The sequence below is a fragment of the Puma concolor genome, chromosome C1, assembly GCF_028749965.1.
Source record: "Puma concolor isolate L17-30 chromosome C1, mPumCon1.1.hap2, whole genome shotgun sequence".
NCBI classification, from domain to species: domain Eukaryota; kingdom Metazoa; phylum Chordata; class Mammalia; order Carnivora; family Felidae; genus Puma; species Puma concolor.
Window position 1 is genome coordinate 62020570 of NC_141674.1, and position 18974 is coordinate 62039543.

General features: G+C 39.2%; 1 protein-coding gene across 5 annotated transcripts in view; it reads right to left on the minus strand.

Annotated features, from left to right (window-relative positions):
* LRRIQ3 (leucine rich repeats and IQ motif containing 3) overlaps positions 1-18974 on the minus strand; it is a 257386-nt gene that overhangs the window by 110246 nt on the left and 128166 nt on the right. For all 5 annotated transcript variants that reach the window (XR_015254801.1, XM_086717280.1, XM_086717282.1 and 2 more), the window contains one exon: positions 2513-2666. Coding sequence is in view for 4 of the 5 variants with exons in the window: in XM_086717280.1 (XP_086573406.1) it covers positions 2513-2666 (154 nt within the window). In the remaining variant the exon portion in view is untranslated. The remainder of the gene's footprint in view (positions 1-2512; positions 2667-18974) is intronic.

An 18974-nucleotide genomic window follows, 5' to 3' on the forward strand; every position in this document is an offset into this window, starting at 1 on the left:
TTCAAACATTTTTGGGTGTCCCAGCAAAATCCATCACAATAGGATCTAAATTTCCCTAAAATCCATTATAATAATATGTTTCCCTAAAACTTGATCTCATTGACCACCATAGGTCTGTATTTCTGTCGGCCAATTCTTCAAGAGGAATGGCCACCTTTTGACTGTGAGCCATCGATAAATAATGTCTCTAGCAATTGTTCCAGAACCTCAATTTCCTCTGATCCACTTTTTTTTTTTTAATCAGAGTCCTTACTCATGAATCCTGGCTTTTGATTCTATATCTCCTTTAACAGCTTAAGTGTGCACCTTAAATGCTGGCTTTGCAGCATAGCATTTCCTAAATAAATGTAACTTGAACTCACTCTTCTGGCTCTCTCCATTTTAGGTTACCATGAATACAGGAAGTTTTATGCTTTTTGGACCAAGCACATTTCAGCCTCAAACAGAAGAAAAACAGACATTAGTTACTTATCTCATTACTAAAACTTGAATTCCACTCTTGACTGATCCTTTCCATTATTCTGCTCACAGCATTTTTTAAAAATGAACTCCCAGTATTAAATACTGTTATTTTATTACCTCCTCTCTTTTCCCTACTTCTTAATCTTTTTAATGTTTCTTGGATCCTAGGTTCTCTTAAGCACTCTATGGCATCACTTGTTCTTACTATAGTTTCTACTTGACCAATTGCCAAGTCACTAATGACAAGATACAAAAATAACAGAATAGTACACCACATAAGTGAGCTGAAGAGACTACAAAAGAAGCCACCAGAAGGCGGAACAACAATTTTACACAGAAGAAGTAAAGATTCAAAGATGAATCTTATGATTAAGGATCATTTCAATTACTCTAAGAAATTGAGCTGAAGACAACTTCTATAAGGTCTTATGAATAGTAGCTATAAACAGTGCAAAATCATCAGACAATGTACATATTTATAGACTATGAAAGAATAGTTCTTAATAACATTAATTGTGATGTGGTTAGCAAAATTATCAATAATATTAACAGCTTTAGAAAACTCCTTATAATGAATATATATCCCCAAATTTCTTAACATTTAAAATACTTCCAAAGACCTGACAATGATATATTCTATGTAACTTCACAGATATTAAATAAAATACCTCTACAATATGAATATTTAATTCCTGTTTATGCACATAGTCATTTGCCATAATACAATACATATCCATGTATGTGTATTAGATTTTGCATATGGATATATGACTATGTGTATATACATATATCTGTACATGAGTATGCAAGTACTTTATAAATATATATCCAAATTGGTTATATACAACATTCAGTGAAAGTCTCCTCTGCATAAAGCACATAAAAAAGCATGTGACATGCCTGAAACCAGTGAGTTTATATTCTATATAGAGGGCCAAAAGACACTTCATATGAACTTTATACTTTTATAAAGCATCTCATCTAGAGCAAATGAATATAGTCGGCACTGTGTGCTACTGAGGAAAAAGTTTTGAATAGGATATACTGGCCTTTTAAATCTATATTTTTATTCAATGGATAATTTCTGTGGGTTTTAAGGGCTTGAAGATATTCCTCTGCTACTTCTAAAACACATGTCCTCAATAACACTGAAATCAGACAAATGACAGTCTGCACCTTTTGTAGTCTTTTCTAATCATGTTAATAAAATGGAAATATTTATAGTGCAAGTTACTTAGAAACAGGCCTACATGTGAAGGGGTTTATTTATCACAAACAGTGCATTACACATTATTATAAGTTTGATCTAGTAATTATACTAGAATGTCAAGTCTTCATTTCTACTATTATTTAATGTAAAAAAAAAAAAAAAAACTTCTAAAGATAAAAAAAAAAAGTTTGTGCTTTTTTGCACAAACTCTGGTGTCAGAAGACCTGGAGTTAAGTCTTAGCAGTGTCACTCAAATGTGTGGCTTTTGGTAAGTTAGTTAACTTGTAAAAGCCTTAGTTTTCCTCTTTATAAAAATGACATGAAAACACCTATCTTACAGTGCTGTGGAGAATAAATTACAGAACACATGCAAAATATCTAGCAGAGCACCTGACAGCAGTAGGCAGTCAATAAATAAGTTTCTATTTCTGATGTGTCCTCAAAGCAAGACATAATTTATCATAAAACACTGAATGAATATTATACTACATATAGTATCATTAGTTTTCAATAAACTAAATATTTCTTTGTTTTCAACTGCTATGAAGATATTTTACATTACTATTAATAACTATTTGCAATAGGTGATATGAGAAAATATATATGCAAGGCATAAAATTACAAAATGGTTGTGATAAGAATAATGTACCACAAAATTATATTTGTACTTTGTTATCATATGACTTTTCTTACATCAAGAAAACCTCAAGCAGAATATTAACAATATAATGAGAATATTTAAAAGGGAATGAAGAAACTTTTACTATTGATACATAAATTACAACTATAGTATCTTAAATAAAAATATTTAAAGGTAAGTAATAAACTAACCATACTTACATGTTTCCAATGTGCAAGTTTTCCTGTTCTATTAGTTTCAGGCCGAAGAAAGAGATGCTTAAAGAGACTGTCTTCGTATCCTTTAGGTATAAAAGTCCACTTTGTTTCACATTCACCAATAAATTTCTCCTGATGCTTTTTATGCAACAAGGGGCTGAATATAAGAGTGGGTTGGGGGCGGGGGGGACGGGGAGGAAATTGTCATTTAGTTTTTTGCCATTAAAAAAAAAAGAAAGAAAACTACTCATGAATTCACTTACATCTTTAGAAAACATGCTGCTAAATTTAATGTAATATTTGTTTTCATATTAATACTACATAAAAAACTACTTAGGCACTAAAGTTTACTCATCATCATTCATCAAGGGATGAATGGGTGCTGAGAAATCTCTGGTGATATGGATCCACAAACAGTTCTGTACTCATGTCTGGCTATGTATTTTATAATATAATGGCAAGGAGAACATGACAAAGTTATCTACAGAAATATAAGGTAACCATTATGAACTCTTTTTATTATTCTTCTCCAGTAAAGAAGTAACTCTATCTCCATCTATAAAAATTACTCTAGAGCAGTACTGTCCAACATAATACAATGTATGCCATCAAATAATTTTAAGTTTTCTATTAGTCACAGTAAAAAATGTAAAAGAAAAAGAGGAGATTAATTTTAATTTTGTTTAAACCAATATGTCCAAAATATTATCTGATAAATGGCATCAACAAACTAATATAAAACTTAATTGTAAAATACTAAATATTTCCCCTGTAAGATCAAAAACAAGGGAAGAATGTCCTCTCTCACCCAACCTACTCATCATTGCACTGGAAGTCCTAGTCAGTCTAATAAGGCAATAAAAAGAAAACCATAGACCAATCTCAGCTTTGAATACAGATGCAAAAATTCTAAATATTAATGAAAAGATCCAGCAATATAAGGAAAGAATAAGAACAATATGATCAACTATTACAAAGCTCATTATATAGGCAAATTAATGGAAGAAACATGTCTGTGTATACAAACAGATGCAGAAAAGGTATTAGATAAAATTTAACAGCCAATCTTTACTTTAAAATTTTTGTAAGAGAGGATATCAAAGTACACTACTTCAATATCATGGAGACAATTTACCAAAAAATCAGTAACATTTATTCTTTTTGATGAAATTGTAAAGTCATTTGAATTAAAATGATGGACGAAGTAGGAAGTTTACAGTTACCATTATTATTAATTAGCAGAGGTAAAACAAAACTAAAAGGAAAGCATTTTTTTCCATTTTTCAAATTTTTAAAGTGAGCTCCATCTATTCATTTCTTCATGCAAAATACTTTCATTGATGATCTACAAATTAGGGTAAAATATATTAAGAGAATAAAACGTATAATGGGTTAAATAATGTAAAAGTTAACTTTGCTCTAATGATGACTAGAGTAAGTTGGTGGCGCAGCTCTGCTCTGCTAAAGTCATTCAACCTTCCCTCACCACTATCAGAGACACTGTCAGCAACCCACATATCCAATATGTTACTCCAGCCCCTGGAAGTGAAAAACATGAAGACAAAGGGATACAACTATCATTTAAGAACTTCAAGCAGCACTTGTACTAATTACTTCTGCTCACTTACAAATGTAACAAGTCAAGAAAACACAGGATCCCTTCCCCAGCTGGTCCCAGTTGAGGCCTACAGTATCATTCCAAGAAATACCATAGCCTAGATCCATGTTTTAGAGAATCTATTCCAAGCAAGAATGTCTGGGAGATCTTGGACTTCCTTCCTCCTCTCAGAATTCACTTATAAGGCAGAAGCTCTAACCCAGGTGCAATAGGTAGAGAATACTGGAACCCTGAGAGCCCTTGCCCTCAGCAAGTGATAAACAATTAAAAGGAGCGGGTACCTCCAAGAGAGTAGCAAGCTAAACTGTAAACCATCTTGAGATTTACCAGAGAGAACCAGGAGAGGGGACAGCTAAGAAAAGCCCTTCTGAGATCTGAACAAACTGTAAAACCTGGCCTCAAAGATTACTTTTATAAAGAACCCACTTTTAAAAGATCACACTATGGAACAATTTATTTTCCAGGGAATTTCTGAAAACAATAGAGTAGTCAGCTGGCAACTAATGAAAGCTAGTAATAGTTGTGACATCAAAGGAGTTCAGAACGGCTTAACAGAGAAATCAGAAAAAGAGACGATCAAAGCAAGCCCTACTAAAATCACTGTCATGCCAATGGTGACCGCACCTGGCTAAAGGTTTGCCCTCTAAGGAGAAATATCAGAGGCTCCACAGTGCAAGGGAAATAAAATTTACTAAAATGGTTTACCCAAGTTATTAAACAAATAAATAAGGCCTGGGTGAGATGTTCAGTAACAAGGGTGGTTACCATATACTATTTAAAATGTCCAGTTTTGGGGCGCCTGGGTGGCTCAGTCGGTTAAGCGTCCGACCTCAGCTCAGGTCATGATCTCACAGTCCGTGGGTTCGAGCCCTGCATCGGGCTTTGTGCTGGCAGCTCGGAGCCTGGAGCCTGCTTCCGATTCTGTGTCTCCCTCTCTCTCTCTGCCCCTCCCCTGCTCATGCTCTGTCTCTCTCTGTCTCAAAAATAAATAAACGTTACAAAAAAAATTCAAAAAATAAATAAATAAATAAATAAATAAATAAATAAATAAATAAAATGTCCAGTTTTGGGGGCACCTGGGTGGCTCAGTTAGTTAAGCATCTGACTTTGGCAAAGGTCATGATCTCACGGTTTTGTGGGTTCGAGCCCTGCATCAGGCTCTGTGCTGACACCTCAGAGCCTGGAGCCTACTTCGGATTCTGTGTTTCCCTTTCTCTCTGCCTCTCCCCTGCTCACACTCCATTTCTCTCTCTCTCTCTCTCTCTCTCTCTCTCTCTCTCTCTCTGTCTCTCTCTCTCAAAAATAAACATTAGAAATTTTTTTAAATGTCGTTTTCAACAAAAACTTATGAGACAGGCAAAGAAAAACAAAAGTGTAACCAAAGAGTAGGCCTTTGAAACTGCCTTTAAAAGGGTACAAATGACAAACATAACAGATAAACACTTCAAGGCAACTATTACAAATATGTTTAAAGGAAATAAGCCTCAAATAAGCAAAGAAATGTATAATGACAAGGCTTTTTCAAATAGAGATTATTAATAAAGACACAGAAATTATAAAACAGAACCAAATGGAAATTCTGCAGTTGAAAAGTATACTAACTGAAAGTTTTGCTAGAGTAGTTCAACAGACTTTAATTGGAAAAAGGAAAAAAATCAGAAAACTTGAAGAGATAAAGATTATGCTGATAAACAGAAAATAATGAAGACAGATGAACAGACCCACAAAGAAATGTGGAGTACAATTAAGTCCGTCAACATATGAATAATGGGAGATAGAAGAGGAAAATGAGAAAAAACACAGGAAAAAAATATTAGAAGTGTTAAAACATTCTGAAATCTGATGTAAAACATTAATCTATAGATCCAAGAGCTAAAAAAAAAAACCTAAAAGTACAATAAACACATTATAAACACATCCAGACACATCATAGTAAAATAGTAGAAATGCAAAAACAAAGGAAAAAAAAAAAAAACACAAAGGGAAAATCCTGAAAACAGCAGAAGAAAAAAGACTAGTCATGCACAAGGGAACCTGAATAAGATTAACTGCTGACTTCTCAGCAGAAACAATTGAGGTCAACAAGCACTACTATGACACAAAGTACTAAAGAGAGGAGGAAAAAATCTTTCAAACAAGAATTTTATATACATATAAATGTATTCATACATATGTAAATATAAGTGACAGATGTCATTCTTGACTTTGTTCTCCCACGCAAGAACGACTAACAACTATTCATGGACAAAACACCATTGAGAGAATCCTAGAACAAAAGGAAAAGCTGAATCACATCTCCCAATATACCACAAAGACCACGACAGAATGCGTTAGAAAGGTAAAAGGAGTGGCTATATGTGAACAGCAATCCTTTTCCTTTAGACCAGTGCAGCACCATACTGAGAGGTCTCCCCTGAGCCTATAGCTCTTTCAGTGGGTAAGAGAGCCCAGGGGTAACATCCAGCCCCTGTAGTGTTTGTGGGTCACTTTGTGGAAGCCCCTACTCTGGTCTTACCCTATGGGGATTACAGGGGAGTCTGTGGTGCTCAACTACCGGGAATCTGATTGTGACAAAGCAGGGTGGGACCAGCACTGGAATCCTGGCAGACTGAATTCCTACCTGCAGAGCCCAAATGGTAGTCCCAAACAATGTTTTTGCTCATTTGCAGAATCAAGTCAGTGGCACAAAATGATCAAGGACCTGGCAGGGTACAGGTTTGCCTCATTTAGGCAGTCAGTCAGACAAGGAGGTTTGCCGGCCCTGGAGGCTGGTACGCTCATGCCAAAGAGCTAAGTCATAGCCCCACCACTTTAGAGCACGGATCCTGGCATCATCTGGCAGTAAGGGAACACTAGCAATGCTCAAGCTGAGAGGTATATGAGCAGAGCGGATCACCCCCAGAGTAAATGTAGCACCCAGTATAGATAGTTCCCCTGCTTTGCCCAATTAAGGGAGTTAATTCATAGCTTCGCTACTGCTCACTGTAGTTCCTGGCCTCTCCCAATGGGAAAGCCTATTTAGAAAAATTGAGGAGTTGTCTAAGGTGGGTCCACACACAGGAGAGCAGTCATAACCCACATGCTGCAAAGCATGATTCCTGCCCCCCCCCCACCCCGACAGGAAGGGATGGTGAGAATACTCAGAAGCCTCTCTGTGACCTAGCAAAAACAAGGGGCAGGCAGGTAATGCTGACTGACCCCTGAGGAAAGTGAGTAGTCCTGTTCAGCCAGGGAACTTGCAGTGTGGGGCAGTTTGGGGCCACAAAGAGCCTTACTTCTTTGGAGCTGCTTCTCCCACTACACCTGGGCAAGGAAATTAATTTCTGGTACCACTCATTGTTGAATACAGGCTTCAGCCTGCCTAACCACAGAATATTACCAGAGTATACAAGAAGCTGTGTAGCCCACCCCATAGCTTTACTTATAGTGGCACATGAATAGAGAATAGAGCTCATGACTTTCCTTGTCTGCGGAGCAAAACTGGAAGCCTCACCTGACTAGGGTATTCACTCACACTCTTGCCTGATTCAGATCCCCAAATAACGAGATGGGCAGGTCCTGACTCCTATTCTACTGTCCTGCTAGGGCAGAGAAACTAATTCAAACCACTGCAGAGTATACTACCAAATCCCAACCAACTAGTAAATCTAACCAGAGCCTGATCCAGGCAACCACAGAGCCTACACTACAATCTCACTTGGGCAGGAAACAAACCCAGCAGTTCTGTCTAGCTCTTCTAAGCCAGTGGTACACCCTCAGAGCTAGAATAGTTGCCTCCCCCAAAATAGACCCTAAAAGCAGTCACCACACCCAGTCCAGCTGTCTAGGGACAGTCCAACGACATTATCAGCAGTCATATCCAGACACCCAGTCTGAGCTGTCTAGGGAAGTTTCTCTGTCAAAGTGAATCTATAAAGTCTGGAAAAGGAGACTGTTTAACCAAATGTGCAGATACCAACGTAAGGAATGAAAGATGACAAAAATCAAGTAAATATAACACCACCACAGAAACAGCAAAGCTCCAATAACTGGCCCTAAAGAAATTGGGATCTATGACCTGTCAGACAAACCATTCTGAGTTATCCTCTTGAACAGCTTTTAAATGGTATACATGCAGACTCACTCACCCCAGGGCGCAATGCAGAAGTGGTCCTTTGGAAACCGCCCAGACTTCTGGTGGAAGAGACTCATTTCCTAATTCTAAAGCACTGGGTCTGAGGGGCAGGGACCTACTGGATTACTCTCCAGTATCAGAGGCTAGTGGATGACCTCTTCCTGCACGTTCCCTTCCCTGCTAAAGCTGAAAGATGCCATCTTTCCCCAACCCCCTTTCCTGTGATGTCACCCTTAATGCTTCTTTCCTTTCCTTTTTCTTCTTTTCTATTTCTTTCCTTTTTTTGGTAGATGCCATCTTTGTACTTTCTTTCTACTGCATTCCAGAACACCAGTATATCCCCGAGGGCAGCTTCTACACATATCTGGTGCTCTAGTTTTTATATCTAGTGACATGGTTTTTATAGCTGCCACCTAATGGATGTCCCTTGATCACCTGGCTATGGAGATAAAGGTGGACCTGAGTTCTTAGGTCCCATGAGACTATAACAATTGAAGAGAAAGTTCTTGGCAGACTATAAATCCCAGGGCATTGAACAGATAGCACACTGAAACACACTGCCCATCTTTCTAAACAAGAGGCTATTTCCTTTTCCAGGAGATTTGGCCTGAGGGGCAGGTTTCTGGTTTAGCACAATTATAGGAACGTCTTTAGAAGTCCTGAGAGAATTAAGGGCAGTGGATATAATCTTTGCACTCTCCCTCTGCTTTAGTTCAGTTAGCTTTAGTTTAGTTAGTTTAGTTTGGTTAGTTTAGTTAGTTTAGTTAGTATCTTCCGGAAAGGAGCATATACCCTTTTCTGGTGCCCTAATTTTTGCAGTTGCTTTCAGGGGGCATCTCTATATTGACTGGTTCTCATAACCTGTAGGGCTTATACTCATGGGTCCCACAGGAATGTAACAAATGGAGTAAAAGCTTTTAAACAGTACCACACCCAGATCACAGCACAAAGCAACAGATACAGGAGTTCAATCTTTCTGTTAAAGAGACCTATTAGCTTCAGGCTATATAGATTCAGCCTGAAGGGCAGTCTTTTCTAATTAAAGACAATTTAAGGATTGACTGTAAACATTTCCTGAGACCTGGAGGAAGGATACCAACTTCATGCCCACTCCCTCCACCATGCTCTACCAGAGCACTAGCATCTCTCAAAGTAAGCTTTCATACAAGTCCCTTATCCCTTGATGCCTTGGTTTCTATGGCTGCTGCCCAGGGGACACCCTTTGATCACCAGGATCTGGTGGCTGGGGGTTGGGAGACGAGCTTGTATTCCTGGGTCTCAAGAGACTATAACAATCAGAGAGACAATTCTTGGCAGATTAGAATCCACAGAACACTACACAGATAACAGACAGAAACACATCCCCAGACTTTTTGTAAAAGAGATGTACTTGCTAGTCATGGAGTTTCAGACATAAGGGCAGATTGTAGGCTTGGCACACATCTAAAGGCCATGGAAGCTCTCTCAGGGAATACAGGTTAGGTATGCCATCTTTGCCTTCTCCCTCTGACTCACTACAACTTACATGTATCTCCCAGAAAGGAACTTGTATATTCATCTAGAGTCAATATTGTTGCCAGTGCTACCATGGAATATGTCCAGATCACCAGGCTCAAGGGCTTAGCAGAACTTATGATTGCAGTACATAGTATAGTATATATGTGCGTTCTTTAAAAGCTACTGTCGGGGCGCCTGGGTGGCGCAGTCGGTTAAGCGTCCGGCTTCAGCCAGGTCACGATCTCGCGGTCCGTGAGTTCGAGCCCCGCGTCAGGCTCTGGGCTGATGGCTCAGAGCCTGGAGCCTGTTTCCGATTCTGTGTCTCCCTCTCTCTCTGCCCCTCCCCCGTTCATGCTCTGTCTCTCTCTGTCCCAAAAATAAATAAACGTTGAAAAAAAAAATTTAAAAAAAAAAAAAAATAAATAAATAAAATAAAAGCTACTGTCTGAGTGGCACCTGGGTAGCTCAGTAGGTTAAGCATCTGACTCTTGATTTTAGCTCAGGTCATAATCTCACAGTTTATGAGTTCGAACCCTACATCTGGCTCTGCACTAGCAGCATGGAGCAAGCCTGCTTGGAATTCTTTCTTTCTCTCCCTCTCTCTCTGTCCCTCCCCTACTCATTCTCTCTCTCTCTCTCTCTCTCAAGATAAATAAATAAACGCTAAAAAAAAAAATTAAAAGCTGCTGCCTGAGGGTCTGACTTCCAATCAGCCTGAACCTAGGTGTTGAATGAAATTCTCCCCTTTTGGACACTGACTGGTCTTGGCACACACTCAACTACTGGAAACTACATAAAATAGGCTCTTTGAACAATCACAAAGGTGTGAAAGACAACCAAGAGCTAGGGCAGGGTTGAAAAATAAGGTTCATATCTCACACAAGACCAATCCTCCAAGACAAGAAGAGGTAGCTATTTCATCTAATATGTAGAAACCAATACAGGGAGTCAAGCAAAATATAGAAACAGGAATATGTTCCAAATGAAAGAATAAGATAAAACATTGGGGCGTAGGAGAGGAAACATTAATAAAATGGAGACAAATAATTTACCTGACAAAGTTCAGAGAATTGGTCACAAAGAGGCTAATCAAACTCAGGAGAAAAAATGGATTAACATGGTAAGAACTTCAACAAATAGAAAATATAAGAAAGTTCCAATCAGAAGAATTCAGTAACTACACCGAAAATATACTAGAGGGATTCAATAACTGACCAGATGAAGCAGAAGAAAGGATCAGTGAATTCAAACACAGGGCAGAGGAACTCATCTAATCAGAGCAGCAAAAAGAAAAGAATGAAGAAAAAGTAAGTACAGATTCAAGAATTTATGGGACAATGTCAAGCAGACAAACATTTACATTATAGAAGTCTCGTAAGAATGAAGAAAGAAAGGGGCAGTAATGATATTTGAAGAAGTAATGGTTGAAACTTCCCTAATCTGGAAAAGGAAATATCCAGGTCCAGGAGACACAGAGAACTCCAACTAAGATGAAATCAAAGAGACCCACACCAAGACACATTATAATAAAAATGTCAAGGCTAAAAACCTTGAAGAATTTGAAGAAGCAGGTTTTTAAAAGCAGAAAGAGTGAAACAACCTGGTATGTTCAAGGAAGCCCCCATAACATTATCAGCAGATCTTTCAGCAGAAATTTTGCAGGCCAGAGGGAGTGGTATGATATACTCAAAGTGCTAAAAGTAGAAAATTCTCAGTCAGAATACTCTAACCAGAATATATCATTCAGAACTGAAAGAGAAATAGATAATTTTCCAGAGAAGCAAAAGCTAAAGGCGTCCATCACGACTAAACTTGCCTTACAAAAAATGTCAAAGGTATTTGCAGGCCAGAGGGAGTGGTATGATAGTGCTAAAAGTAGAAAATTCTCAGTCAGAATACTCTAACCAGAATATATCATTCAGAACTGAAAGAGAAATAGATAATTTTCCAGAGAAGCAAAAGCTAAAGGAGTCCATCACCACTAAACTTGCCTTGCAAAAAATGTCAAAGGTATTATTTTATGCTGAAAAGAAAGGACATTCATTAGCGACAACAAAAAACAATAAAAACATGAAAGTACCGCTCTTACTGGTAAAGGTAAATGTATAGAAATGGCAGTAGATTAATCACTTATATAGCTAATATGAAGGTTAAAAGATAAAGAAGTAAAAGTAATAGTAACTACATGAATTAGTTAAGGAATGCATAAGATAAAAATGTAAAACGTGATAACAAAAACAGTGTGTAGGGGGAGAAGGGTAAAAATGTAGAAACTTAAAATTCTTTGAAACTTACGTAATCAACTAAAAAATAAGTTATTTTTTTTTTTTAATTTTTTTTTTCAACGTTTATTTATTTTTGGGACAGAGAGAGACAGAGCATGAATGGGGGAGGGGCAGAGAGAGAGGGAGACACAGAATCGGAAACAGGCTCCAGGCTCTGAACCATCAGCCCAGAGCCTGACGCGGGGCTTGAACTCCCGGACCGCGAGATCGTGACCTGGCTGAAGTCGGAGGCTTAACCGACTGCGCCACCCAGGCGCCCCAAAAATAAGTTATTTTAAGTTGTTATATTTAAGCCTCCTGGTAGCCACCAAGCAAAACCTCTAAGGGATAAACAAAAGATAATGACAAAGAAACCTAAGCATATCACAAGAGAAAGTCACCACATCACAAAGGAACAGAGCAAGAAAAGAAAAATAAACAGAACTACAAATCAAAACAAAACAGAAAAACCCACAAAAACAATTAACAAAACGTCAGTAAGTACTTTAAAGAGAGCATTTGTTGGGATGAGCACTGGGTATGTTATAGGTAAGTGATAAATCACTAAATTCTACTCCTGAAATCATTATTACACTATATGTTAACTAACTTGGATTTAAGTAAAAATTTTAAAAATTAAAAATAAATGAATAAAAGCAAAGTTTTATTCCAAAAACATATTTATTTATTTATTTATTTATTTATTTATTTATTTATTTATTTAAATGTAAATGCACTGAATTCTCCAAAAGACATAGAATAGTAGAATGGATTTTTTTTTTTAAAGACAAATTTATATACTGCCTATAAGAAACTTACTTCAGATGATACAAGATTGAAGGTGAGGGGATGAAAAAGGTAATCTATGAATACCAAGATATTCAAATGCAAACAAAGAAACAGCTGGGGAAACTATATTTATATCAGACAAAATAGACTTTAAAACCTACTGTAGTGAGACACAAAGAAAGGCATTCTTTAATGATAAAGAAGTCAATCAAGAAGAAGATATATCATTTGTAAATATTTATGTACCCAACATAAAAGAACCTAAATAGATATAGAACTAGGAAGATGGCGGCGTAGGAGGACGCTGGGCTCACCGCGCGTCCTGCTGATCACTTAGATTCCACCTACACCTGCCTAAATAACCCAGAAAACCGCCAGAGGATTAGCAGAACGGAGTCGCCGGAGCCAAGCGCAGACGAGAGGCCCACGGAAGAGGGTAGGAAGGGCGGCGAGGCGATGCGCGCTCCACGGACTGGCGGGAGGGAGCCGGGGCGGAGGGGCGGCTCGCCGGCCAAGCAGAGCCCCCGAGTCTGGCTTGCAAAAAGCGGAGGGGCCTGATGGACTGTGTTCCGACAGCAAGCGCGACTTAGCCTCTGGGAGGTCATAAGTTAACAGCTCTGCTCAGAAAGCGGGAAGGCTGGAGGACAAAGGGAAGGAGAGCTGCTGAGCTCCCGGACGACAGAGCTCAGTTTGGTGGGGAACAAAGGCGCTCGCCAGCGCCATCTCCCCCGCCCATCCCCCCAGCCAAAATCCCAAAGAGAACCAGTTCCTGCCAGGGAACTTGCTCCGAGCAAACACCCAACTCTGCGCTTCTGCGGAGCCAAACCCCCGGCAGCAGATCTGACTCCCTCCTGCTGCCACAGGGCCCCTCCTGAAGTGGATCACCTAAGGAGAAGCAAGCTAAGCCTGCCCCTCCTGCCCCTGTGCACCTTGCCTACCCACCCCAGCTAAGACGCCAGATCCCCAGCATCACAAGCCTGGCAGTATGCAAGTAGCCCAGACAGGCCACCCCACCCCACAGTGAATCCCGCCCCTAGGAGAGGGGAAGAGAAGGCACACACCAGTCTGACTGTGGACACAGCGGTGGGCTGGGGGCAGACATCAGGTCTGACTGCGGCTCCACCCACCAACTCCAGTTATACACCACAGCACAGGGGAAGTGCCCTGCAGGTCCTCACCACGCCAGGGACTATCCAAAATGACCAAGCGGAAGAATTCCCCTCAGAAGAATCTCCAGGAAATAACAACAGCTAATGAGCTGATCAAAAAGGATTTAAATAATATAACAGAAAGTGAATTTAGAATAATAGTCATAAAATTAATCGCTGGGCTTGAAAACAGTATAGCTGACAGCAGAGAATCTCTTGCTACAGAGATCAAGGGACTAAGGAACAGTCACGAGGAGCTGAAAAACGCTTTAAACGAAATGCATAACAAAATGGAAACCACCACGGCTCGGATTGAAGAGGCAGAGGAGAGAATAGGTGAACTAGAAGATAAAGTTATGGAAAAAGAGGAAGCTGAGAAAAAGAGAGAGAAAAAAATCCAGGAGTATGAGGGGAAAATTAGAGAACTAAGTGATACACTAAAAAGAAATAATATACGCATAATAGGTATCCCAGAGGAGGAAGAGAGAGGGAAAGGTGCTGAAGGGGTACTTGAAGAAATAATAGCTGAGAACTTCCCTGAACTGGGGAAGGAAAAAGGCATTGAAATCCAAGAGGCACAGAGAACTCCCTTCAGACGGAACTTGAATCGATCTTCTGCATGACATATCATAGTGAAGCTGGCAAAATACAAGGATAAAGAGAAAATTCTGAAAGCAGCAAGGGGTAACGTGCCCTCACATATAAAGGGAGACCTATAAGACTCGTGACTGATCTCTCTTTTGAAACTTGGCAGGCCAGAAAGAATTGGCACGAGATTTTCAGTGTGCTAGACAGAAAAAATATGCAGCCGAGAATCCTTTATCCAGCAAGTCTGTCATTTAGAATAGAAGGAGAGATAAAGGTCTTCCCAAACAAACAAAAACTGAAGGAATTTGTCATCACTAAACCAGCCCTACAAGAGATCCTAAGGGGGACCCCGTGAGACAAAGTACCAGAGACATCACTACAAGCATAAAACCTACAGACATCACAATGACTCTAAACCCATATCTTTCTATAATAACACTGAATGTAAATGGACTAACTGCGCCAACCAAAAGACATAGGGTATCAGAGTGGATAAAAAAACAAGACCCATCTATTTGCTGTCTACAAGAGACTCATTTTAGACCTGAGGACACCTTTAGATTGAGAGTGAGGGGAAGGAGAACTATTTATCATGCGACTGGAAGCCAAAAGAAAGCTGGAGTAGCCATACTTATATCAGACAAACTAGACTTTAAATTAAAGGCTGTAACAAGAGATGAAGAAGGACATTATATAATAGTGACAGGGTCTATCCATCAGGAAGAGCTAACAACTATAAATGTCTATGCGCCGAATACGGGAGCGCCCAAATATATAAAACAATTACTCATAAACATAAGCAACCTTATTGAGAAGAATGTGGTCATTGCAGGGGACTTTAACACCCCACTTACAGAAATGGATACATCATCTAGACACACGGTCAATAAAGAAACAAGGGCCCTGAATGAGACATTGGATCAGATGGACTTGACAGACATATTTAGAACTCTGCATCCCAAAGCAATAGAATATACTTTCTTCTCGAGTGCACATGGAACATTCTCCAAGATAGATCATATACTGGGTCACAAAACAGCCCTCATAAGTTTACAAGAATTGAAATCATACCATGCATACTTTCAGACCACAATGCTATGAAGCTTGAAATCAACCACAGAAAAACGTCTGGAAAACCTCCAAAAGCATGGAGGTTAAAGAACACCCTACTAAAGAATGAGTGGGTCAACCAGGCAATTAGAGAAGAAATTAAAAAATATATGGAAACAAACGAAAATGAAAATACAACAATCCAAACGCTTTGGGACGCAGCGAAGGCAGTCCTGAGAGGAAAATACATTGCAATCCAGGCCTATCTCAAGAAACAAGAAAAATCCCAAATACAAAATCTAACAGCACACCTAAAGGAACTAGAAGCAGAACAGCAAAGGCAGCCTAAACCCAGCAGAAGAAGAGAAATAATAAAGATCAGAGCAGAAATAAACAATAGAGAATCTAAAAAAACTGTAGAGCAGATCAACGAAACCAAGAGTTGGTTTTTTGAAAAAATAAACAAAATTGACAAACCTCTAGCCAGGCTTCTCAAAAAGAAAAGGGAGATGACCCAAATAGATAAAATCATGAATGAAAATGGAATTATGACAACCAATCCCTCAGAGATACAAACAATTATCAGGGAATACTATGAAAAATTATATGCCAACCAATTGGACAACCTGGAAGAAATGGACAAATTCCTGAACACCCACACTCTTCCAAAACTCAATCAGGAGGAAATAGAAAGCTTGAACAGATCCATCACCAGCGAAGAAATTGAATCGGTTATCAAAAATCTCCCAACAAATAAGAGTCCAGGACCAGAGGCTTCCCAGGGGAGTTCTACCAGACGTTTAAAGCAGAGATAATACCTATCCTTCTCAAGCTATTCCAAGAAATAGAAAGGGAAGGAAAACTTCCAGACTCATTCTATGAAGCCAGTATTACTTTGATTCCTAAACCAGACAGAGACCCAGTAAAAAAAGAGAACTACAGGCCAATATCCCTGATGAATATGGATGCAAAAATTCTCAATAAGATACTAGCAAATCGAATTCAACGGCATATAAAAGGAATTATTCACCATGATCAAGTGGGATTCATTCCTGGGATGCAGGGCTGGTTCAACATTCGCAAATCAATCAACGTGATACATCACATTAACAAAAAAAAAGAGAAAAACCATATGATCCTGTCAATCGATGCAGAAAAGGCCTTTGACAAAATCCAGCACCCTTTCTTAATAAAAACCCTTGAGAAAGTCGGGATAGAAGGAACATACTTAAAGATCATAAAAGCCATTTATGAAAAGCCCACAGCTAACATCATTCTCAACGGGGAAAAACTGAGAGCTATTTCCCTGAGATCAGGAACACGACAGGGATGCCCACTCTCACCGCTGTTGTTTAACATAGTGCTGGAAGTTCTAGCATCAGCAATCAGACAACAAAAGGAAATCAAAGGCGTCAAAATTGGCAAAGATGAAGTCAAGCTTTCGCTTTTTGCAGATGACATGATATTATACGTGGAAAATCCGATAGACTCCACCAAAAGTCTGCTAGAACTGATACATGAATTCAGCAAAGTTGCAGGATACAAAATCAATGTACAGAAATCAGTTGTATTCTTATACACTAACAATGAAGCAACAGAAAGACAAGTAAAGAAACTGATCCCATTCACAATTGCACCAAGAAGCATAAAATACCTAGGAATAAATCTAACCAAAGATGTAAAGGATCTGTATGCTGAAAACTATAGAAAGCTTATGAAGGTAATTGAAGAAGATTTAAAGAAATGGAAAGACATTCCCTGCTCATGGATTGGAAGAATAAATATTGTCAAAATGTCAATACTACCCAAAGCTATCTACACATTCAATGCAATCCCAATCAAAATTGCACCAGCATTCTTCTCGAAACTAGAACAAGCAATCCTAAAATTCATATGGAACCACAAAAGGCCCCGAATAGCCAAAGTAATTTTGAAGAAGAAGACCAAAGCAGGAGGCATCACAATCCCAGACTTTAGCCTCTACTACAAAGCTGTCATCATCAAGACAGCATGGTATTGGCAGAAAAACAGACACATAGACCAATGGAATAGAATAGAAACCCCAGAACTAGACCCACAAACGTATGGCCAACTCATCTTTGACAAAGCAGGAAAGAACATCCAATGGAAAAAAGACAGTCTCTTTAACAAATGGTGCTGGGAGAACTGGACAGCAACATGCAGAAGGTTGAAACTAGACCACTTTCTCACACCATTCACAAAAATAAACTCAAAATGGATAAAGGACCTGAATGTGAGACAGGAAACCATCAAAACCTTAGAGGAGAAAGCAGGAAAAGACCTCTCTGACCTCAGCCTTAGCAATCTCTTCCTCGACACATCCCGAAAGGCAAGGGAATTAAAAGCAAAAGTGAATCACTGGGACCTTATGAAGATAAAAAGCTTCTGCACAGCAAAGGAAACAACCAACAAAACTAAAAGGCAACCAACGGAATGGGAAAAGATATTTGCAAATGACATATCGGACAAAGGGCTAGTATCCAAAATCTATAAAGAGCTCACCAAACTCCACACTCGAAAAGCAAATAACCCAGTGAAGAAATGGGCAGAAAACATGAATAGACACTTCTCTAAAGAAGACATCCGGATGGCCAACAGGCACATGAAAAGATGTTCAGCGTCGCTCCTTATCAGGGAAATACAAATCAAAACCACACTCAGGTATCACCTCACGCCAGTCAGAGTGGCCAAAATGAACAAATCAGGAGACTATAGATGCTGGAGAGGATGTGGAGAAACGGGAACCCTCTTGCACTGTTGGTGGGAATGCAAATTGGTGCAGCCGCTCTGGAAAGCAGTGTGGAGGTTCCTCAGAAAATTAAAAATAGACCTACCCTATGACCCAGCAATAGCACTGCTAGGAATTTATCCAAGGGACACAGGAGTACTGATGCATAGGGGCACTTGTACCCCAATGTTCATAGCAGCACTCTCAACAATAGCCAAATTATGGAAAGAGCCGAAATGTCCATCAACTGATGAATGGATAAAGAAATTGTGGTTTATATACACTATGGAATACTACGTGGCAATGAGAAAAAATGAAATATGGCCTTTTGTAGCAACGTGGATGGAACTGGAGAGTGTGATGCTAAGTGAAATAAGCCATACAGAGAAAGACAGATACCATATGGTTTCACTTTTATGTGGATCCTGAGAAACTTGACAGGAACCCATGGGGGAGGGGAAGGAAAAAAAAAGAGGTTAGAGTGGGAGAGAGCCAAAGCATAAGAGACTGTTGAGAACTGAGAGCAAACTGAGGGTTGAGGGGGGTGGGAGGGAGGAGAGGGTGGGTGATGGGTATTGAGGAGGGCACATTTTGGGATGAGCACTGGGTGTTGTATGGAAACCAATTTGACAATAAATTTCATATATA